Source organism: Zootoca vivipara, chromosome 1, assembly GCF_963506605.1.
Source record: "Zootoca vivipara chromosome 1, rZooViv1.1, whole genome shotgun sequence".
Lineage (NCBI taxonomy): Eukaryota > Metazoa > Chordata > Lepidosauria > Squamata > Lacertidae > Zootoca > Zootoca vivipara.
Genome location: NC_083276.1, coordinates 41,805,869 through 41,830,309, shown reverse-complemented (window position 1 = coordinate 41,830,309; position 24,441 = coordinate 41,805,869). Strand labels below are relative to the sequence as shown.

The following is a 24,441-nucleotide window of genomic DNA, read 5'->3' as shown; positions in this document are numbered from 1 at the left end:
GTCACGAAGAGTCGGACACGACTAAACAACAACAATAATAATAATTTATACCCCACCCATATGGCTGGGTTTCCCCAGCCACTCTGGGCAGCTTCCAACAGAAAAATAAAATTACAGTAATCTATTAAACATTAAAAGCCTCCCTGAACAGGGCTGCCTTCAGATGTCTTCTAAAAGTCTGGTAGCTGTTTTTCTCTTTGACATCTGATGGGAGGGCGTTCCACAGGGCGGGTGCCACTACCAAGAAGGCCCTCTGTCTGGTTCCCTGCAACTTGGCTTCTTGCAACGAGGGAACCGCCAGAAGGCCCTCAGTGTTGGACCTCAGTGTCCGGGCAGAACGATGGGGGTGGAGACGCTCCTTCAGGTATACTGGACCGAGACCGTTTAGGGCTTTAAAGGTCAGCACCAACACTTTGAATTGTGCTCAGAAACGTACTGGGAGCCAATGTAGATCTTTCAAGACCGGTGTTATATGTCTGTTATACTTTTATATTCTATGACACAATAGTTGAATAAGGTCTGATTTTGTAGGACTAATTTGAATTATACTGAGCAGACTAGAATAATTATTTTGGTGGTTTGTGGGTGCATTAGAAAAGGGAAAGGGAAACAAACAATTAATGGGAAACAAACAATTAAACAGCGTAAGTGTCTCTTGTGCTAATATCTCCCCTTGCAGAACCCAACTAGAGGAAAGCCAGAAGGTTATTCGGCGGAGGCGTGCTGTATATCCCAGAGAAAGGAGTGATTCCACAGGTTCCAGCTCTATATATTTCACAACCAGCTCTGGAGCTGCCTACACTACTGATGGTGAAAGTGAGGGAGGGTAAGTGAGAATTAGTTCAAAGCGAGGATTAGTTTTAAGGCAGCAGCAGGTTCTATAAGAGAACTGACTAGTAAAATATCTATTCTGTGCTTAGTATTGAGCCTCATCAGGGAAACTTCAAAGAGAAGTAAAATGTTGTTAAATTTCTATGTAATTTTTTCTTTAGTAAGCCTTGCTGTTCGCTTAGGGCAGCCTTTGAGGTGACAAACAATTTGGAGGGGCTTGTTTCATGCCTAGTTGTGAAATTTGACATTTCTGAACTACAGTGGTACCTCGGGTTAAGAACTTAATTCGTTCTGGAGGTCAATTCTTAACCTGAAACTGTTCTTAACCTGAGGTACCACTTTAGCTAATGGGGCCTCCTGCTGCCGCTGCCGCCGCGTGGTTTCTGTTCTCATCCTGAAGCAAAGTTCTTAACCCGAGGTACTATTTCTGGGTTAGTGGAGTCTGTAACCTGAAGCGTCTGTAACCTGAGGTACCACTGTATCTGTAAAGAGTTTGGAGCTAGACCTCACTTCAAAAGCTTTTAAGCAGAGATTGCATGATGCATCCCTCCAGATAGACAGATCAACTGTAGCAATTTCTAAAATAGCACTACAGAGGAATCACTGCGTACATAGGAGTTCCATTCCTGGCTGCCAGACATGTAAGTGTCATGTGCCCAATTCCATTCCACTCCAGTGCGCCTGTCAGCGGCCACACATTTGCTGATCTCGCATGAGTGTGGAGGTGCCTGTATTTTATAAGATTTCCCTTGCGTTCCTTTTTAACTGCCTTGTTAAAAGGATTTTGAAAAACAGAGAGCTAGAATGGCCTTCGCTTTTGAAAAATTAGTTATTAATTAAATAATTATATCCTGCTTTTCATCATCAGAACATAAAACAAACTCCAAAAGGGTGCAAAGGCATCTGAAAGTCAATGCAAACAGTTCTTATCTAACATCATGAAAATTGAAAATTGATATATTGTTCTAAAATATTAATTTAATTAATATGTATTTTATTTCATGAAGTTTATAATGCAAATGTTTTATTCATAATTTTGTTCTGAAGATTCTGAACTTGTCATGCCTGATAAAGGTTATTGATTGATTGATCTAACATCGTGTGGGAGGGATGCCTGTTTAATGAGATTCCTCAGCTGTCTTGGAAGGAAGGTTCAGAAATAATGCCATATTTGTCCTTGTGGCTCAAACCGATTTCATGACCTTACATAGATTTCTAGAATGTGTTGTACTTGGGAAAGAATTTGGGGAGAGATGTGGAGAAGTCTGACCATGAGTCTGTAATTTATCTGCTGAGTGAACAATACTGTATAAAGAAACAGCTATGAAGCTTGTACACTTTCTATCTGCTGTTGTCTTGTTAGGGAGATTCAGAATATTAAGTTTGTTTTGTGCTTTTATTATTTAGGTGTTACTGTAATTTTATTCACCTTTGTGTATTTCTATGGCATTTCATTCAAGATTTGTTCCAAGACAAAAAGTTTTTGAAGGAATATGTTGTAAAAAGGAGTTGTGATCTGCTAGGAACATTTGGCATTTTGAGTTTATGTGATACCGGTATATAGTTTATTTTGGGTCCAAAATAAAGTTCTACTGATTTACATTGTGTAAATTTAAACTTCAGTTTTATAATAGTCCGATGACTAGATACAAATAAACAGATCTAATCATATTGATGAATGAAAACCACAAGCATTTCTTTCCCCATGGCTTGTTTTTTATTTGGGATATTAATCCTTTAGTAGTAGATTTCTTTATGGACAATATTACTATGCTTCCTCATAACCAAAGTTATGGATGGCATGCCTAAACATCATTAAAATACAATAAAAGCAATATAAATAAAATCACAATAAAACACTTCAGAGACTGCAATAAAATGAGGCGAATGCAGGCCTTAAAACTTTTAACAAACCAGAGCCTCAAAATCTTTTAAAGCCCTAAAAAGGTCCCCTAAAAAGCATTGGAGAATAAAGTCTTTTCCTGATGCCAAAAGGAATACAAAGTACAAATAGTTGGTGGTAGGTGAGCCGCTGTGGAGAGGAAATTCCACAACTGGAGTACTATCAGTGAGGAGGCCCACTCTGTAGTCACGAAACAGAGTACTTAATGCTGGCGCTTTGAGAAGGGCTGTTGGTGACCTCGTGAATGAGTGGAATTTGAACCTGGGTTGCTAGTCCTAGTCAAACATGCTAACCACTGTACTCTGGACCCATACAATTGCACACGGAGTTTGGTCCTTTGAAAAAGGAGGTAAAACACACACATCCTGCATATACTCCAGAGCTTTTTACTGAGTGACTTTGCACACACATACTTATCTCTAAGTGATGGCAACATCAAGTTATGTGATTATGTGAAATAGCAGGTACAAGCAGGGTTTTCATGCAGCTTGATACCATTTCAGATACTTCCTGTATTTTAAGTAGCAATATAAAATCATATGAAGGCTCTGGTCGGAGTACTACAAATAATTGAACGTTTGAAGTGACATATTTTGTCCCACACCAGAGGTAGCACTCCAAAAATGTATTGGGAAACTGTTTAAGGAAAGTAAATAAAAATGTAGTGGGTAACTCAGTTGCAGGAGTGGGAATAATTCTTAAAAGTGCACTGAAAACCACGTGGAGGGATGATGTAGAACAGGGGTCCCCAAACTACGGCCCCCGGGCCGGATGCGGCTCAATTGGCCTCCCAATCCGGCCCGCGACGACCCCCGCCGCCCACTGCCGCCGCCTGCTCTTACAGCGCACGGCGCGGCGGCGATCTTCAAAATCGGCAAAAAATCGCCGAAAATCCTTTGTGCGCATGCGTATGGGCCTCTCCCGACCCAGAAGAGGTCATTTCCGATGCACTTCCGGGTCGGGGGAGGCCCATACGCATGCGCACAAGCGATTTTTGGCGATTTTTTTCCAACCGTGTGCGCATGCGCACGGGCGCGCACTCCCCCGCCCTCCGGCCCGCTGCACGCGCACTCCCCTGCCCTCCGGCCCGAAGCCCGGTAAGTCTGGGGACCCCTGATGTAGAAGATGTAGAAATAAGCTAACACTTACCAACCAAAGCACAGTATGTTGGCATCACTGCCACGACTTATTGCTAGAAGATTGTCAAGTAATTATCATTCTGTAGGATGTAGATTCACAGTTCTTGACAGTGTTGTGAAATATGTTGCAAAATCTGCACGGTTTTTGGTTGTATAGTTCTACTTTTATTCTAGTTTACTACTTATTAAAAAATCCTTAAAATATTATTTTTAGAAAATGCAGTCTTTTCCGATGGAGCTGGGACAGACAGTGCATCATATCTAAGTTTTAGTAGACCTGTTGAAATATCTAAGTTTTAGTAGACCTATTTTAATCATATCTATTAATTTCAATGGGTCTGCTCTGAGTAGGACTAGCATTGGCTACAACCCACTCAGTTGGGAATTAGACTGATGGCCCATGCATGTGTGCTGTGGTTCGTTGGTCAGGAATTTTGGCTTTGTTTTTCAGTTCCAGACTTTGAGGCCATTAGCCCATTCTGTTGTGTTGTCTTGTATGTTGTATCTACTGCTGGTACTAACAGCTGTTGCATAGCAGGAAGTTTAGGATGTTTTTTCCTATATTAGCATTCTGTTCATAGAGTTGGATCCAAATTTCCCTGATTAGAAGGGCTCCTTCTGTCCACTTCTGATCCAGAAGAGGTATCTCATTAGTGGAAGGACAGAAGAGGATATTTGTTTATACCCCCGCCAACACTGTTCTGGAGAGTCTCCCCATCCTCTTGAGCAGATCTTTGAAGGTTGGGAGGGGTTGCAGAAGGAAAAACAAACCAGCAAAAGTTAGCTTCTTCCCCCTTTTCTGCTAGTGGAAGTGTGATGAGCGGAACTCCCTTAGGGAGAAGCTTCTGCCACGAACAAAGTTCAGGCACAAACTTCGATTTCTTAGGATGTGAAATCTATTGACTTTAAAAGGTTTGATTGTGAAATTTATGTTATGTTATGTTAATGTAATGACTGATTTTCTGCAATTTGTCTTAAAGCTATACTACAGCCAACGCAGAGTCTGATTATGATCGCGAGTCTGATAAAGAGAGTGAGGAAGGAGAAGATGAAAGAAGTTGTGAGACTGTGAGAACGGCAAGGAGGGATTCCTTAGACCTTGTCAATGAGGATGAAACACTGACTTTGGACCCTGCTACAGACGAAGCACTTGGTCAGTTGCTCCAGCAAGCAGATCGCTTGCACAGTGGGACCGAACAGGAGAAGAGAGAAGGATTCCAACAGCTGCTTAACAATAAACTAGTGGTAAAGTTCACTCTAGCAATTTCCCAGAAAAACTGAGCTGAGCTAACCAGCAGGGAGAACAGAACAGGATGTTGTGCAAGGTCTTGTCTATACCACAATCCTAAATGAGACCAGGCATCTAAAATGCAGCGTTGCTTATGCTGCCATTAGAAAATTAAAACCCTCAAAGCCTGTGGGGCTTGGCCTCTCCTTAAAAGTATTAAATTATGTTTTGTTTATTGCGTATTGAAGCATACAGTAACTCAATCCCCTAATGTATTTAAAAGTGAAACCGCAGCATCTCTGAAGTTGATAGCAAAGCTCTCCTCAGACTTATTACAGTGATGATTTAAGCATAATTGTTTCATGAAATGTACATACAAACTTGCTTTATATATACACATGTCAACAAGTCAGATGGTCAGTGTTTGCAACATGGTTGGGAATCAAACATGTAGAGAAGGGCTTACCAGTACCCAAACTTTTCCCATCTTCATTTGCATTCATTTCTCAGTCTGTTCTTCTAATGTGTCTCTTACATCTTTTGTGTTGCTAATGCTATCTCAAGTCTTCTACTCCTGCTTCGAGGCTGCCCTACCCAACTGCTGCAACCTACTTGCTATGCTTGAAGTTGGATCTACAGTATTATCTAAGAACTGTTGTTCTGCCTTAATACTCACCCAGTTATTGAGAAATTGCTTCATTTTCTCTCCGTGTCCCAACCCCACTGTAAAATTAGGTTAATGAGCCTGGAATTTATAGCTGTGTCAGTAGTTATACATCTGCTTTATATATCATTGTACCAAATTAATTGGCTCTGTAGTGGCCAACTTGCTTTTATGAAGTCTCACACAGGTCTCTAGTTCCCAGTCCTCCCCACAAGGGGGAGTATTGTCCAATTCAGCCATGCATAATGTGCACATGGCTGGTTTATTCCATCTAGCGGCCATGGCTGTGGTACATCTGCCATATGCTGCTTAAGCTTGACACCTTTGTCTGCTTGCAAAGTAAGCCCCGTGTGACACCAGCAGAGCAACAGCTTATTTGCAGGAACAGGAACTTGTTCTAGGAAAGTTTCTATTTGACATAAGTGTTTGACTGTCTGACCTGAATCCTATAGTTTCTTTATTAAAATCTAAAGAATGGGAAGCATACTACACTTTACTAATTCAGGCAAGTGAAGAGATTTAAATGAATTATTGAGTTGGTTTTGCTCGTCTTGCTTGCTTGTCAAATTATTCACAAGCTACGTTAAAAAAAAAAAACCCTGCAATATGTTATACTTGGAAATCCCATTTTCTTTTAAGCAAACAGGTGAACTAATAAATAAATAAAAATGTCCAGTAGCACCTTAGAGACCAACTAAGTATGTTCTGGGTATAAGCTTTTGTGTGCATGCACACTTCTTCAGATACCAGGCTGCATGCACACAAAAGCTTATACCCAGAACATACTTAGTTGGTCTCTAAGGTGCTACTGGACAATTTATTTATTTATTTTGACTGTGTCAGACCAACATGGCTATGTACCTGAATCTAGAATCACGTGAACTAATAAATGTGAACTAACATTTGTTTTATCCACAGTATGGTGACAAGCAGGATTTCCTTTGGCGCCTGGCCCGAGGTTATAGTGATATGTATGAAATCACGGAGGACACAGATGAGAAGTTATCTTTTGCGTCTGATGGTAAGAAGGCACTTTGAGATAAGGGGTGGGTGCATTTCCCCAGTGAGTTGTATTGGGCATTTATTTACCTGCCTGCCTTGGAAAAATGTGGGTTACACACACACTCACACTCACACTTTTGTTTGTGTGTTTGTTCCATTTATATTCCACCTTTCCTCCCAGAAGCCCAAGGTGGTGTACACTGATTCTCTGCCTCCCCATTTTATCCTCATAATAACCCTATGAGGTATGTTAGGATGAGAGACTATGACTGGACCAAGATCACCAGTGAGTTTCATGGCAGAGCAGTTATTTGAATCCTGATCTCCCAGGTCTTAGTCCAACCACCACACTACACTGGCTCTCAATTTAAAATTACAGATTCCCCCCCCCCGGTGGATTATTCTTACTCCTAAAATGAAATCATGTGTTAAAGAAACTTGTAAACAGAATTGTCCTCAGAGAACTGCTTGGCAGGTGCTGCAATTGCATTTGCTGGCTTTATCATGCAATGCAAGACTTTCGTAGCATGAATGGTACAATAATTTTGAATAGCTGCATCTATATTGGATGCGTGTGCCAACCCACACTTTTGATTCACATCACTGCTACAAACTGCTTTACTCCTCCTCAAATTCCTGAGCTTATGCTTGTCTCAAAATTGTCCGCTTTCCTTTACCTCCTCTGTTGCTGCCTCCTTGGCATTGGCTTCAGACAGCAACCACCTACTTCTCTTTCTGATAGGGCAAAAGTAGGCTCTTTGTGATGCTGGAACTCTCAGGCTGCAGTTCTGCTGTCTGCACCCTGAGCACACATTGCTATGGGAGTTGGGAAGCTGGTAGATTCAAAGCTATAGTTTCCCATCTGAATATGGTACTTCATATGTAGCATGTCTCTTTTAAAAGTGTAGTTAAATGCTTGCTTATTCCTGCCTTGTCTCTCCCTTTGTGACAGCTCCACAAATATTAGAGGTGAAGCTTGATCTCAGGGGTACTGGCAGGAACCTTAACCTGGTTTTCTGGGTTGGGAGGCATGTGAGCCAAAAACCTATGGGCTCTATTTCCAAGAGTGTCAGACGATGAGGTGCAGCTCTTCAGCTGTAATAATGTGTCACCCTAATAGTAGGCTGCTGTTTTCTGAATAATATCTGCTTACTGAATGTGTGAAACTTCTTTGTACCCTGTTAATCTCCAGTTTCAGAGTATTTGAAGGGTTAAGTGTTTAAAATGTGGCACACAAACAAGTTATTTTCGTTGGTTTTCATTGCAGGAAAGGATGAGGCAGAAACAGCTTTGCAGATGGGAGATCAAAGTGCTGAGTGTCACCAGTGGTATGTAATTACTTCCTTTGTGAAGAAAAGTCAAAAAGAGGAGAATTGTTTTATATATTGGCCTTCTATATGTTGTCTCTTTAGACACAAACTTTTCAGAAGTATAGTCCACATACAGAGCTGCTGTCCTCTTAAATGTACAGATTTGATTTATCCTTCTTCCACTAATACTTATTCATTTGGCAGAAGAGTTTGAGTTTATGGACAGAGCTGTTTACAATTAATCAAAATATGTTTTCCCCATTTGCTCTTGTCAGCTAATGACAAACTGGCTCAGAACAATTCCCCCAGAGGATTTTTTTTTTTGGCTGTTAGAATAATAAGTATGTTTTGACTCTGAGAATATGATTCGTATCAGTGTCTTATGAGCCCTCATCTAGTAATTTACTGCTTTCCCCCAGAGTTGTAGAAAAATGGAGTCTAGGCCTATATCCTGGACAGTTCTGTTGCTTCAAGAAAACAAATGACTCCTCTTTTGCCGCCTCCTAATCTCTTTCTTCTGCAAGCCTGCAGTTCAGCTGCAATACAGCTGTGATTTTAAAATCCCAAGAACAACACTACTTACTGTAAAATTATGATACAGATACCACCTGGTGCTGCTAATAAGCCATTGTTACAGGTAAAATAACAATGACTTCAGAGGAGTCCCATAAATGTCAATATGTTTTCTGTTAAGTGCAGTAGTAGCCATCAGGGGTGGCGCAGGTGAGGCAGCATTGCTCACCTGGCATCCCAATGCTTGCATATCTGCTGGTTACTGAAAGAGGGGGGGACATGACAACAGGGAGTTCAACATGGGCGCCCAGTTAGGAGTATTGGATTGCCTCTGCCTCTGTGGCTCCACCACGCTCTCCACTGCTTTGTCCCTCTTGGTAATTGGCAGTGATGTGTGGGGTTGGGAAGCCGGGTGAGCAACACCATGCTGGCCACTGCTGCTTAAGTGTCATGGGCTTAAGTGCCAGGTGGGCTGCTTATAAAGCATTGTTCATGTTGAACCTTTTATATACTGTGCCTGTAAAACTCACATATAATGTTTAACCTGCAAGAAAACTGAGATGGTAAATAAGGTGAGCTTAATACTATGGTTATCAGCCCCTTATACTCTGGCGATTTGAGAGTGTGAAGTTTGAAGAACTGCTATAGCTTTCATGTGTGCCCAGTGCTTTTTGTCTTAATTTTTTTTAAGAGGTACTCTCATTTTCCTACTCATATTGAAACAATGCCCCTCAACGAGGCCAAACTTAGATTCACAAAATGTTTAGGGGTATGTATACCCCTGCGTTCCCCCAGAAAAAAAGCATTCCGTCTTTCTGCTGAGTGGTGTATTATTCAACTTTCCAAAAGGCAAGAACAGAATTAAGTGTTTGAAGACCCGCTGCTATCGGCTAGCCTTTCAAGGGTGCTAAAACAAAAATACTGAATTCTTGCACACATTGGTCTAAATTTGGTGTCTAGTGGGAATGTGAGAAGGGTTTCATTGCATTATCCTTTCTACCAAGCAGTAAAAGGGAGCCTCTTCTTGGAACTCCCATCTGCTGCTAGAGGGAAGAGACTAAAGTTCTATATCTGCCAGCAGTAAGAGGCGAGCTTCAGAGTCATTAGGTATTGTTTCTGGAAATATAATGTTTTGCGGGTGCAATGTAATACATGAGAAAACATGGGTGGCTGACCCAGTCTTGTTTTTAATAGGATGTCCCAAGCTTATCCCACGACTTTCAAAACTAGTTGTAACATTTAATTGTGTGATAGAGGGAGAAAAATAGACACCCCTGTCAAAAACTACGGTAGGGCAACTCCATGTGCTGTAAAGCATGCAGTCTAATGTGCTCAGGCACCAATATGTGAATTCCCGAAGGCCTAGCAAAATAAAAACAACTGAAAATCCCCCATTGTTTCAGCATGTCTGTGGCCTCTGCATTCCTTAAAAACATACTCTGTGAATTAAGGATCAGGAGGAGGAGTTGCTTGTTTGCTTTGGCATTTGTTTGCATTTGCTGTTGAAAGAAATGTTGGAAGTACAACAAGAGCAGGAGGGGATCTCAGAGTGGTCTCTGGAGAGGAAACAGTGCAGGTGCAGCATTATCAGTCCTTTATGCAGTTAGAGTAGTTCTGAAAATATTTACAGACATCCTAAGAAGTCAAAGTTTTTTATTTGCCTTTCGAGACTGAACATAGAGAGTCAATTACAAGATGTGTGAGGCTGGCCTCCAGACCTAAATGGAATTCTGGCACATGAGCTGTCTCTTTTTTAAAGGGGTGTACAGAAAAACTGCAGTTCTCAAATGTTCCTGGGGTTTTTTTTATGAACGAAGTGTGTTCACGAAACATGGTTTTTTTGAAGCTTAATATGCCCATTCTTCTTGATGTGAATTCTATGTACGTTGTTTTGGGGTAACCCAAAAGGTCCATAAAACTTGCTGAGATAAATTGTCATGTTTAGATTTAGAGCTACATAATTTGGAGTTGTTCCAGGTTATCTCTGTTAACAAAAAATCATTGGTAGGTAGATGCTGACTTTCTCCACTTACCAGTGGAGTTCTGCTCTGGATACCTAACTTTCGGGTTGCAGAAGCGGTGCCTCCAGTTACGGACTTTTCGGGTTAAGTACAGACCCCCGGAACGAATTTAATTCATATCCGGAGGGTCCACTGTACATGTGGGTAGCCCTGTTTAGGGAAGCTTTTAATGTCTGATGGATTTCTGTATTTTAATGTTTCGTTGGAAGCCGCCCAGAGTGGCTGGGGGAACCCAGCCAGATGGGCAGGGTATAAATAATAAATTATTATTATTATTATTATTATTATGTGGGTGACATGTAACAAGTACTTTCATGGGGTGTACTGCACCCAGGTTTGTGGCTGTTGCTGAGGAAGCAGGTGTTCAAAAGCACCCTAAAAGTGGCTTGGCCACTTTTGGCTTGGCTATTAGGAAGAGGGAGATTTGCAAAGTAGCCACTGAAACACTCTAGAGCTGTTGGTCACGATGGAACATAGGGGAGAAAAGGAACCATACCTAAGGAATTTCTTTGCATCAAGTGGAGCCTGTGCTCCTTCATAGGTTGTTGGACTCCAGTGCCCATCTGTCCCAGGCAGCATGGCCATTGGTCAGGGATGCTGAGAGCTGTAGTCTAAAATTATTTGGAGAGCCACAGCTCCCTTCCCATCCATCATCTAGGCTGCTTTTGATTCTGGTAACAGTAGATGCTTTACTAAGCAGCAGTGCTTAAACAGTTGAATTCTATGAATTACCTTACCCAAGTTTCATAATGTTTTTTTTTTTATTGGTGGAAGCTGTCTCCTTCACTCAGCGCTGCTATTTTATAATGCAAACCGTGCTGTCCAATAAAACAACCAGTTGGTAAACTTCTAGGAATTTTATAAAAAAAAATGAGTCACAGCAACCTCTAGTCCAGATGTCAAAGCAGTCACTGAAATTTCTCACATCTATTTCCCTTTTTGTTCACTGTTTTGAAAATGTGGTTATTCAGAAGGGAAAATAGGGCCATATCCATATCAGCAGCTGTATTGCTCTGGTTTCTGACTCTGGATAGTAATCAATTTTAGCAGACCTTTAGTGTGGTCTCTGAATGACTGATCTTCCTGTGCAATAAATCTCTTAGTCTTGAAGGTGTCGCAAGACTCATTTTTTGAAGGAGAGGGAAGAAATAGTTGGCTGAATGAATTCAAACTTCGTAAATTTTCATTAAGTGAAACTTATCCTGATGTTTCTCTTTGTATAGACAAGATTTTTGAGGAAAGTGTTTTCCTTGTATCCAGCAGATTTCCCTTCAGGAAACAGTTCATTTAAAAGTCAGCTTGAATTATTTCCTTCACTGATTGACCTTGTGGCAGGAATGAAATAGCAAGCCTGTTTTTTATAGCTAATGGGAAAGCTGGTGTGCAATAAAAGATACAGTTGGGAGGAGGGGAAATGCAGTATTTTTTTTCTTGCTTCAAAATTTAAACCATTAGTATTTTGTGGAGTACTTCTCTATGTTAGAGCAGTTAAATAATATAAAAAAAACTTCAGTAAAGGTTTGCAACCCCAAGGAGAGAGAAAAAGCAAAACTCCAGTATGTGTGGTGTGATCCTTGACATAAAGTTACCATTCCTCCTATCAAATTATGTACCTTCCACGGCTGCTTTAAAAGAAGAATAACCATGCTGAGAGAGCTGATCTTGGCACTATTCATGTTCTCATTCCCCCTATACAGTATGAGCATCTTAGGGAAGATTCAGACAGCTGGAAGCCACCTACTATCGCAAAGCGTTCCAAACTTTTCAAGTTGATGACACACTTTATGGATATGCTTCATTTCATGACACAGCAATTCAGTTTTGCATCACTTCACAACACAGTAATTCAGTTTTACTAGCAAGGTAAAGGTAAAGGGACCCCTGACCATTAGGTCCAGTCGTGACTGACTCTGGGGCTGCGGTGCTCATCTCGCGTTATTGGCCAAAGGACAGTTTCCAGGTCATGGGGCCAGCATGACTAAGCTGCTTCTGGCGAACCAGAGCAGCACACGGAAATGCCATTTACTAGCAAACTGGAGGTTAAACTAACCCTTTGCAGCCCCAGGAAAAATGTTCATGTGACACACCTACACACTGCAACCAACACACTAGTGTGTCACAATGCGCAGTTTGGAAAGCTCTGTACGCTTCCTGATGCTCCTGTAACTACATCTTGAGAACTGCATTTCCCTTGCAACCATGTACATGATGACACACACACATGCATCACCCTAAATGGCATTCAAATTCCTACCTGACCCTAAAACTCACAGGGTAAATGTGGGCTCATGATCTATTAGGCTAGCACATCTCATTAGTTGTGAAGGTAAAAATGAGGTTGAGCGAAGAGGAGAGAAAAGCCATGTATGCCTCTCTGAGCTCCTTAGAAGAAGGGATGGATGAACTGTAGTAAAAGAAAAACCTATTTTACCCCACATGGCTCTCTCTCTGTGTGTGAGAGAGATAAAACTGGACTTCATTGCACAAGGGAGGCTAGGGACAATTTTATACAGCAAGTATTTAAGTAGTACTGCATAGCTTGTGGGAGCCTTAAGAGGTATGCAATAGATTCAGCAGATTGTGGGTGACAAACTGTTCAGTTTGTTGCTGAAAACTAAAAGTTTGAGATCCTTCTCAAACTTGGGGTCCTTTTGCTATATGAAATATGGATGGGGGGGTGAGATCTTTCTGGTTTCTTCCTTTTTATATAGTGAAGTTTTCTCCAGGGAGATCTTGGAGCACTATAGAAGTCCCATTGCAACTTGTCTGCTAAGCACTTTGCGGACAAAATCACACATTACCTTGGCCTGCAGCCTACAATTTCAGCAGTTCAGCTGGAGAATGGTGCAATTGGGGGTAAGGTTTCACAAACCATAGTTTATTAAACAAAGAATTGGTGTTGGGGCTGCACAGTATTTTCTCCCGTCCCCGCTCACACCAGCTTTGGTATGAAGATCCAAGTTTATTTTGTACAAGAGGACCCTGTTATGTCTGAACCAGAAAAATTATCACAAACCAGGATCTCTGTACAAAATCTGAAGCACAAGGTAAGGGTTGAGGGAGCGTGCAGGTCTGATGCTTGTTCCCAGCTTTGTAAGATTTTCAAAGCCTAGGATGTTCTATCTGAGCCACATTTATGCGTACAGGAACTGCGTAGTCCTTTTCAATATGGATTAGGTGACTTTCAGTTGCTGCAGCTGTTCTTCCAGCCTCCCATCGACTGAGTAAAGGAAAGAAGAAAAGCACTAATGTAAATTAGCCACTTTGTAAAGCCTGCTTACCAAAAAAGGTGGGATATAAATCTCCCCACCCCCACCAAGGCATATAATTGTACTGCAGGGTGTGAGGTAGACGTTTCCGATATCTGCAGTCCTAGGTGGCTGGTTCTGTTTTTTCAGCTGGCCAAGGTTCATGAGAATCTGCTTAGTTTTGAGTTCTATGGCAATGCTCCAAGATCTGAACCATCAACATATACCGTCTTTGAGCTGTGGGATACCAGCCGGTGAGACTTGAGACAAAACTCCCCAGTTTGTTTTCCAAGGAGAGAAGCTGCATCAGAACTGGTGGGAGAATTGTGCCGTATTGAGTTCGTCAACCCTATGTGGGCCGATTCATTTTCTTGTCCCTCACCGTTGCTATGGAGAATGTGAATTTCTGCACAGTTTGACACTTCTTGAAGGCCTGGCCCGGCTTAGTATGTTAACCAGGAAAGGTGGAAGGAAAAAAAAGATGTGTTTACTTGGACATAAACCTTGCTCAGTAGGATTTACTCCCAAGTAAGTGTTCCCAGGATTGCAGCTCTGGTGTTCTTTCAGCTCATACTAGACTCCCCAGAAGTTACTGTTAATGGCAGGCTTTTGTTAAGCTGTTCAAATTCTTCTTGCTACCCCCAGTGATAGAAACTGAAAGTAAATATGACACGTTTTACAAGCAGTTACTGGGAAGAGTTTCCTAGTGCCTTGCTTCAGGGCAAGCGTGGAGGTAATTAACTGTGTTTATTTGAAGATCTACGAGTTCACATGGGGGTTATATGGCTTTCTCTTGTTTAAACAGCCTTGTAAAACTGTATTTTAAAGATCTCGCAAACTTTTAGTAGTGTTGCAGTAACTTTCATTAGATCATCCTAATGTTTTATGGAGTTGCTGTGCAGCCTGAATTAGAATCTGATATGAACCATTGAACTTTCAGACCTGTAACTTTCAGCAGCCCTTCATTGTGGGATTGTTCATTGATAACATGCCACGCCGCAGCTAGGTACATGCAAAACTGGCAGAAAGCTAATACTCAGTGTCAAAGCCTCTGGTATTTTCTTTACTTTATGTCCCCATGAGCGCAACATCCATTTTTCCTTTGTCTCTATAGTCTCTACTTTGGCTTCTCCCCACAATCTCTTTCCCACTGAGGTGATCCCTCTGTTTAACAATAAGCATTGGTCCACAGCTCTTCCAAGAACAGAAGATTGAACTTGTGAACTTCTTCTGCATTACTTAAAAAATTGCAGATTTTTAAAAATAAGTTTCTGTTCACAGCAGTCCTTTCATATTAAATGTTTTAAAAAAGGTTTTCTTGTATTTAATTTGCATTTTGTTAAATTTTGTTTACTATTTGTTTCAGCTGATTCCCTAAAGAAGAATCATGCTTAAAACATGTAGGGATGGTTATACCTTATTTGGCATTTTTTAAAGACAGGATTATTATATTTCATTTGGCATTTTCTTAGATATTCTGCTTCATACGTATAGAATTAATACTTTAATAATATGGTTTCCCACCTTTTCTTTGATTGGTAGGCAGCCTCTTTTCATGCCTCAACTAGTCCTAGACATCCTTTTATAAGCTCAAATGAAATAGCCAGGATCTGAATGTGTTGGCTTGCCCGCTTGAACATAATGCTGGATTGGGTCCCGATTTCTATGGACATTATCAGATTGGTTTCTGTTTGATTTATGTTAACCAAGCTTATCTGTGATTCTAGAGGGTCCAGAAAAAACCTCCTGCGCGAGCTACTTTCCATGTATCAAAGGCTGGCCTCAAAATCCCACTTAGCAAGTGGCACAGGTGGTGTTTGTCAAGTGGAGTTCAACTTGGCCAAAGAAAAATAAAAAAATTCCTTCAGTAGCACCTTAAAGACCAACTAAGTTTATATTTTGGTATGAGCTTTCGTGTGCATGCACACTTCTTCAGATACACTAGAAACAGAAGTGTCAGACCCTATATATATACAGAGGGTGGGTGGGTGGGTGGGAATGGGTGATGGGCTGATGGGAGTGGTAAACCTGTAGATGGCTGTTAATTGGCCAAAGAAGTTTGAATATGAGCCCTCTGTGAGAACAACCTAATGGCAAGGCTGTAAAGCAGTCCAGAGAGGAGATAGTGACTCACCTGAGCCTTGGGGGACCAATTCAGGGTGTGTGTAAATACCTATGAAGTGACAAGGTATAAAACCTTGTGTTTGTAAACTGTTGTTAATTATTTGCCCTCTGTTTTCTTTATACATGACTTCTCTGGACAACAGAGTATTTGATATTTTCCTACCCCAGAACACAACCACAACACCATGATAAAAAAAAACAGATTTTGGAACAATACACTAATGCTCAGGCTTACTGTAATTTCCAGGTATGCCATTTTATGTGGCCAGGCTTCAGAAAACGAAAGTATACAAAAACGCATACAAGCAGGGCACAATTTCAAGGTAAGATTATTTTTTTCTCTTTTAAAAAGACATTTATTGCAATGGAGAAAAATAGGATATTGTGTTGAAAAGGCCTGAGAACATGATAGGAAAGACACCAAATATATTACAAGGCAAAGCTGCAAGTAAGATTTCCAACTGATTATAACCATGGTCTGCTTAAAGCTACCCAACAAATTTATGGCTGAGGTTTATTCTGACTTTTGCGTCAGCCGGTACTCTGCACCATACATTTCTGCACCCTTCTGTCTCTCTCACCCTCTCTCATATAACACACACATGTACATGCAATGTGGGTGCTGCTCTTCCAGGGTGCTGTTCTGTACTCCAGAGGACTGTGTGAAGTAAACATTCATGAAGATAGGGCAGGTTAATTTAATGGGTCTCTGCTTCAGTTGAATCCTACAATTGGTTCCTCCCATGCTTTTGTTTGTTTCGCATAACAGTCTCCAGTGCTGTAGGATCCCACAGTGGGAAAGCATCCACTATGAATGCGTGTAAGAGGAGGATTTTAAAATGTGTGGCTGACATAAAAGAGGACATGCCGTTTGTGCCCTTTAGCAGATTTTAAGAAATGACTTAAAGAAGTTGCAGAGAGTCTTGTCTTTGATACAGACTCTGGTATTAGCAAGTACTATGTTACCAGCTTTTTGATAGTTTCCTGCTTTCGGTCATTGTTAAATAGGAAACATGTTTTTAGTGGAATCATAGATTTATCCCAAAATGAGTGTAATCTTAAAATTGTGCTTCATGAATGAGAAATGTCTTTGCTGTACATCTCTTTAGAAACATGTAGACAAAGCAATTGCTCTGAAACCAGATGACCCCAAATCTTACTATCTCCTGGGCCGGTGGTGTTACCAGGTAAATCATTTTATTTAATATGTATTTCTGAGGTCACAAGACATCATGCTAAATTATTTTGTCTATATTGTTGTTTGTTGTTGGCACCCGCCTGTCTTGGGAGACAATGAAAGAGTGTGTCCTATTCCTCCTCTGGTCAGTACTGTGGATGCACAGCCAATCTCCAGGTGACGCAGTCGTCTGCAAGGGATTCCCACATGGAGGAGTTAATATTGCCAGCCTTTCTGTCACATTTGCAGACATCTTTGTAACACAGAGTTGGTGTGCCAATGGGCCTGGTGCCTGAAGCCAGCTCCCCATAGAGCACGTCCTTGGGGATCCTACCATCTTCCATTCTGTGGACATGACCAAGCCAGCGTAGAGTAGGAAATAAAATACATCTGTTGAATGCCTTAGGGTTTTTCTGTTTTTAACTGTCTGGATTCCTTTACGCAATTTCAGCTGCCGATAAGATCTTCACAGAAATAGTCTGCTTCATTGATTTGGTTCAGCGACTCAGTTTTATTGCATTTATTGCAGATGGATGCAATTGTAATGTTTTGTGCTTCAAAATCCTGTTGAAATCTGTCCCACAGCTCCTTTCTCCACTTCTTCCTATATTTGGCAATTGAGTGTCGATGCATTACTTGTTTGAGGCAACATTAAGAATAAGCTCAATTAGATCTTTGCATTGGGATGGAATTTGCATGGAAGTGTTATGGCCTTGTGATGTGCGCTCTCTCTTTCTGTCTCTCTCTCAAACGTACACACACACAGAAGGCTAGTGGCTGCTAACTAATTCACTGGTCCTCAAGGCATTTACACTAGAATCTAATAGTTGACCAAAATGGGGTTTCTTAGGTAATGTGGGATGGCCAGCTTAAAAGCTGCTGATGTAGAGAGCCAGCACTGTTTTAAAATGCATGAATTGGCAACATGCGCAAAACAGCCACTAATGAGCAAAAAGTACTATTGGATTTGTCCCACAAGTGTCATATGGCAAGTAGTTTTAGATGGGAGTGTAATGTGTCTGACTGCAGAGATTTGTAGTGTGATCATCTGCTGCTACTGTTAATCCTGATTACTGTTTTATACCTGTGTTTGCTGGGCAGTGAGTATAAGAATGCTATTAGGATATTTATATTGTGAATTAGTGTCAAACTGATTGATGCTGGCTTCTTTTTGGCAACATGCATTTGTACAAAATATGTTCATGCTTTGTTTTATGAATATGAGGTATATTTAAAAAGTGATCCTTTTTAAATTGAACAAGTTAGAATTGTGTTGAATAATTTTGCAAAAAACCTGTTGTACCTTCTATTGAAACGTTACTAGTATTTGCACCAGTAGATGGCTTTAAATTATTTGCTGTCTCTATATATTGTGCGTGTTCTAGATTAGCAACATTATCTTCATGATTTATTACCTGGATCTGTTTTCTTTCTTTCCTCTTCCTCTGGAGGGGAAAATGCTATTATGCTGAAAGCAGTTCCAAGTTGTAAGAAACTCAAGATCCTAGGTAGTTTTAAGATCCTGATTTAGTGCTTTGTTCATTGGAGGGGGCAAGGGAAGTGGACACAAAGGGATAGTGAAAGAAAAGCATTAGTTGCAGGCAAATGCATGCTTTCACTTTCCCCATAATTTTACTCCAGTAAAAACAATCACACTTCCCTCTTTTGAACACACATGGATGTGATTAAGGATGTTTCGGAGCACTCCAGGGCTCCTGCATACAGTGTATTTGTATAATGCTTAGCATGTGTTTTTCTTCTGTTGCTCTTATCAGAAACTGTTGCAGGTATTTAAAAAACTGTATCACATGCTTTATATTTTGGTGTAAAGAAAGGAATATATTTTGGTGTAAAGAAAGGAATGAATTGAGGGCAATTCATTCACTTATTGAGAAAAAAACTTGACTGAGCTAAGTTTATTTAGTACAGTGACTACGAGGCATCCAAAACAAAAAAAAGGTGCCCAGGCAATGGGACTGCTAGCTCGCTCTTCCACTGCTAGCAGAGTTCAACTTGGCTGCAGTTGAGATTTAGTAGTGTTGGATAACAAAACAGAATGTCAACTAGAGTGTCATTACAAGCAAATGGTCATTTAAATATTGAATGGCAGTGGGGAGTAGCAACCTCTACTTCTCTAATAGTTCGTCTCAAAAATGAAGGAATACTGGTGGGAGGAGACACTAGATTAATTGGTTCTTAATCCATGTAGCAATTCATTTCTGTAGTTGCTGGTGAGGGAGTAGGTGCCCCAGCTATTACTGCACATTTTAAGTGACGTTCAACGTGATCGCAACACATGGAGGCCACCGCCATCTTACTTTGATGGTAAATAATCATGTTAATACCTTCTGTCTGGTATACCCTGGTCTCTGTAGAGCACCCACATTACATTATTCTTGGAGGGACGGATGCTTACTATCCTGTTCCTCTGCCATACCAATGGAATCACTGGCAAGATAGGCGGTGGTTATGTGTTGGCTGCCAAGTTATAGTAGGAAGATTATGTTCACCTCTTTGTTTTTATGCAGGTCTCTCATTTGGGATGGTTGGAAAGGAAAACTGCTGCTGCCTTGTATGAAGAACCTCCCACAGCCACTGTTCAGGATGCACTGCAGAATTTCTTAAAGGTACTAACAGTTGAGCAAAGCACTAAAATGCTGATAATAAATTATTATTATTATTATTATTATTATTATTATTATTATTATTATTATTATTATTATTTCGGTGAGTGGAATATGTTAGGACCTACCTTTTAGATGTATGGATCTATTTTGGTTTTATAATGGTTTTAGTCTTTCTACTATTTTAGTCTTTCTACTATTTTGTAAACCGCTTGAGTTACCCTTTGTAAAAGAAAAGTAACTAGTAAGTGCAATAAATAATAAACTTTTACACACATAAACACACATCTTTTCCATCCAGTCAAATATGCAACAATTATCACAGTTCAAGGACACATTTCAGCCAGGCAAAAATACTTGGAGAGTATAAATCAGGACCACTGAGAGTCAGATAGGTCTGGAAGGCTGCATGCAGACCCTGGGCCTGAAGTTCCCCACCTTTGTCTTGAAGGCTAAAATAAATACTATGGGATAAGCTTCTAAGATTTTTGTGGTCTTTTTAATGCAACAGACTAATACGACTTCCCCTCTAGATGTTTTGTTAGGTGTAAAGGTCATGTATTTTAATGGACAAGGGTAACTGACTCATATGGGCTACATCTGAAAGCCCTGCTTCTTAAAATGATGTGAGCATAGCAGAAGTTTCTCTCTAATAGGCCCCCTCTCCATTTTCATGAACCATTAGAGTGCAGACAGTTTCTCTCAGATGAACATTGTAGAACCTGCATAGCCTGAGCTTAAAGTCTAATCACTCTGAATCATCTTGAATTCTTCATATTCGTTGTAGGCCGAAGACCTGAGTGCTGGTTTTTCAAAAGTGGGAAGAATATACATTGCCAAGGTAAGGGTGTGTGTGTGCTGGGCCACTGACTGCGAAAAATTGTGTGTTTACATACATTAGAAGTTCAGAACTAGACTGCTTGGTTTGAACACATGAAACTGCCTAATGCAGAGTCAGACCATTATTTATTTAGAAAAACTATGCTACACCTTTCCGATGATCTGCGTCATTCATGATGACCATTAGGCATTCTAGCCCCTAGTATCTATTGCTCCAACCGGGTAGTGGCTCTCTAAAGCCTTGGGAAGTGGGATTCCCAAACCCTGCCACCCAAGGTCCATTTAACTGGTGGTGCCTGGGATTGAATGTGAAACCCATTGCATCCCAAGTGAGCACTACGCCACCGGCTTATGGCCTCATTCCACATGATAAAGATGACTATCAAATGCAAACTAATGCAAAGATCTTAATATTTAGCTCAGAGCAGTTTCACAAATGAATATATCTGGCAGTAATGTTACCCATCATCATCATCTTAGTAACAACAACAACAGGCTATGACTTCTTCCTAAATGTTAATTACAATTCTACTCACAGAATAGCATTGCAGAATGAGCTTAAAGGTAGAGGTTGAAGTAAAGAGCCAAAGCAGGTTAAAACTGATGAGTTACCAATAGAATCTGAAACAGTTACCAATTTAAAGAAGTATGTATGAAAGTGAGAGAACATCATCTTTTATTTCCTATGTTCCAGTAAAATTGCTTCCATGTGTATTAAGATCACAGAAGTAAATTTATGTCAGGGGACACTTGTGCTTTTCGTCAGATAATCATTCTGTACCTAGCTTGTTTCTACAAAGCATATTTTCAATTATTTTTTAAAAATTGAATAAGATTATTGGGGGGAGGGCAAGGCAACCTATCCAGCTTGCCTTCTGCCAGCATACAAAGTGGGGCAAAGCTGTGGTTGGATTATCTTGGCCAGGCATCCCTAAACTGCGGCCCTCCAGATGTTTTGGCCTACAACTCCCATGATCCCTAGCTAACAGGACCAGTGGTTGGGGGAGATGGGAATTGTAGTCCAAAACATCTGGAGGGCCGAAGTTTGGGCATGCCTGATCTTGGCTGTGAGTCCTGGAAGACCTGCTCCCTGCCTTGCAGGTCCTTTCCCACTGGCCTGGGAGGGTGGGACCCTGACTGACTCCAACTACAAAAGCTGAGGCTGCCGAACAGAGACTTGGGCTGGGGATGTTGTTGCAAGGGGGGGATTGCTGTTGGCTTTTAGTATCTATATTCTAGATCATGTTGTGATTTATGTGGAAATTGTTCAGTTTGCTTCCACAAAGGATTTGAAATATGTTCTTGTTTGCACAAACTGAATGATTTTTTTCTGGAACTGCATTGTCCTGTTTCTGTAACCTCCAGTTGGAGCCCATGAAAGTTTTAATGCCAAATGGCTTTTGCTACAACAGCCAGAGGAGAAGCCAAGCAAGAGTGTAGAGGGATTTGCTCCCTGTAAAATCACTGTGTTCCTCAAGTCCCAAACAACCTCATTTTATGTTGAGTAGTGTAAAATTTTTATTAAACAAATAAATAATATTTTAAACATGTTTTAGTAGTTATATTTAGACTATCCTATACATCTTAGCAAAATAACTTATCTGAGTCACTTGAAAATCACTCATCCTACCATTCCATTTTAACTAAGGCTGCAATCCTGCATACACTCAAACTTGGCCCTCCAGCTGTTTTGGGACTACAACTCCCATCATCCCTAGCTAACAAGACCAGTGGTCAGGGATGATGGGAATTGTAGTCCCAAAAGAGCTGGAGGGTCAAGTTTGGCCATGCCCATGGTGGGATTAATGTGAGTAAATATTCTTAGGGTTTCACAGTCTGACAGTAGGACTTTTATATATATATCTAGCTAGTGTTTGAAGACAGGAGTGCCTGGCGTGCTCTGGTCCATGGCGTCACGAAGAGTCAGACATGACTAAACGACTAAATTCTTATATTCCAAGAAAATGATCTGTTGTACATAATTTTGTTGGCATCCGTCTGTCTTGGGAGACAATGGAAGAGTGCGCCTTTTGGAGGCGAATCAGGGTATTTTGATTCCACTGGTCATTCTGTGAAAACAAAGGGTAAAATATGTCCCAAGATGGTTAGACAAATTCTGCTAAATGGAGTCTGTGAGGAGGGTGTCTGCCCCATGCCCACACCCCAGGGGTGTGGCAGCCTCAGCACTATGCAGTCTTGTGCTGCAGGGGTGCAAGTGTGAACTGCACAACCACAAGAGCAGAGCTGAATGTAACGTCACATTCACTCTTGTGTTGCCGGCTCACAACATCCTCTTGGATGTGCATGTGAAGAACACCTTACCTGTGGCGATCACTATTGCCCATCTCTCAAACATCATTCTGAAGTGAATAGCACAGCTTAATGGGTTTGTACATGGACTGTTGATATCACCCATTCTGATGCCTCTCTCTTAGAGTTCAATCTACTATATATTTTGGAATGTGGTTTCTCTGGGCGTGTCCTCTTCTGTTCTCTTATGGGTTTCAGTGTTTGAAAAGATTAAATTATATATTTTATTAATGGAATACACATCCTCATAAAATGTTCTGTCTTGTTTTACTTTTGCTTTCCCACCCCACTCTCTCTCTTACAGTGCTACAGGGAACTGGGAGATAACTCGGCAGCTGCTCACTGGCTGAGTTTGGCTTCAGAGTTGCCAGTCATCACAAAAGAGGTAGTGTTTGAGTGTCATTCATGTGTGAATATGATGATTTAAACAGATCCAAATAATATGCCACCTCATATTTAGTTGTACCTGTCTTCAGAGATAGATAGCCTATTAAATCTACACTTTAGTTTTTATTTTATCCTCCTTCCTTCTTGAGCAGTTTTCTAAACCTATTGCTGAGTAATTTTTAAATTACAAATATGTTAACTTTAATGTCATTTTAAATAGGTAGTAGGTGAACCTAAATATCCAGACTGCTGAATCCTACTGATCTGATTCATATGTCATGCTAAGCCAAACCATGACTTAGCCAGGCTCTGGGAGAAAAGATCACGACCACTTTGTTGCGCTTTATCCATTGTGTTTTGCCAAGTTAAGCCATGGTTAACAGTGGTACCTCGGTTTGCGACCACAATTGGTTCCAGGGAGCCGGTTGCTCCCTGAGTTCATCGCTCCCCGAGGCACGCTTCTGTGCATGCACAAAGCACCAATAGAGCGCTTCTGCACACTCGTGCACTGCACAGATTGCTTCTGCGTATCCGAGCGCCACGGAACCCGGATGTAAACACTTCTGGGTCCGCGGTGGTCGGAAACCGAAGCGGTCGCTCCCCGAGGCGGTTGCAAACCGAGGTACCACTGTATATTGCATGAACTCTGGCTTGCATTCTAGCTTTCCTGGTTTGCAGCTCATGGTTAGTATGGAGAGCGCTAAACTACAACCCAGGTTTGGACAGCACACAAAGCCAAACCGTGGCTGAGTTCAGTGCAGCACAGCAACAAAATGATCTTGGGGGAGGAAAGTGGCTGCCTGGTACATCTTGGTAGGCCATGCTAATCTTGCAAGTAAGTGAAACAAAATAATAAAATTCCTTCCAGTAGCACCCTAGAGACCAACTAAGTTTGTCATTGGTATGAGCTTTCGTACCTGAAGAAGTATCTGAAGAAGTGTGCATGCACATGAAAGCTCATACCAATGAAAAACTTAGTCGATCTCTAAGGAATTTTATTATTTTGTTTCGACTACGTCAGACCAACACGGCTACCTACCTGTTTCAAGTAAGTGGTAAGTGGTGATAAGTAATTTTTCCATTACTGTTATGGTGGATGTTTTCACCTGAAAGGGGTTTT

At 41.0% G+C, this 24,441-nt stretch overlaps 1 protein-coding gene across 2 annotated transcripts in view; it reads left to right on the top strand.

Moving 5' to 3' along the window:
• Positions 1–24,441, top strand: part of RMDN3 (regulator of microtubule dynamics 3) — a 35,500-nt gene that overhangs the window by 4,640 nt on the left and 6,419 nt on the right. For both annotated transcript variants that reach the window (XM_035111252.2, XM_035111260.2), the window contains exons 4-12: positions 680–826; positions 4,854–5,118; positions 6,684–6,786; positions 8,035–8,095; positions 16,231–16,306; positions 17,093–17,170; positions 19,689–19,787; positions 20,572–20,625; positions 23,239–23,319. In XM_035111252.2, the coding sequence (XP_034967143.1) occupies positions 680–826; positions 4,854–5,118; positions 6,684–6,786; positions 8,035–8,095; positions 16,231–16,306; positions 17,093–17,170; positions 19,689–19,787; positions 20,572–20,625; positions 23,239–23,319 (964 nt within the window). The remainder of the gene's footprint in view (positions 1–679; positions 827–4,853; positions 5,119–6,683; positions 6,787–8,034; positions 8,096–16,230; positions 16,307–17,092; positions 17,171–19,688; positions 19,788–20,571; positions 20,626–23,238; positions 23,320–24,441) is intronic.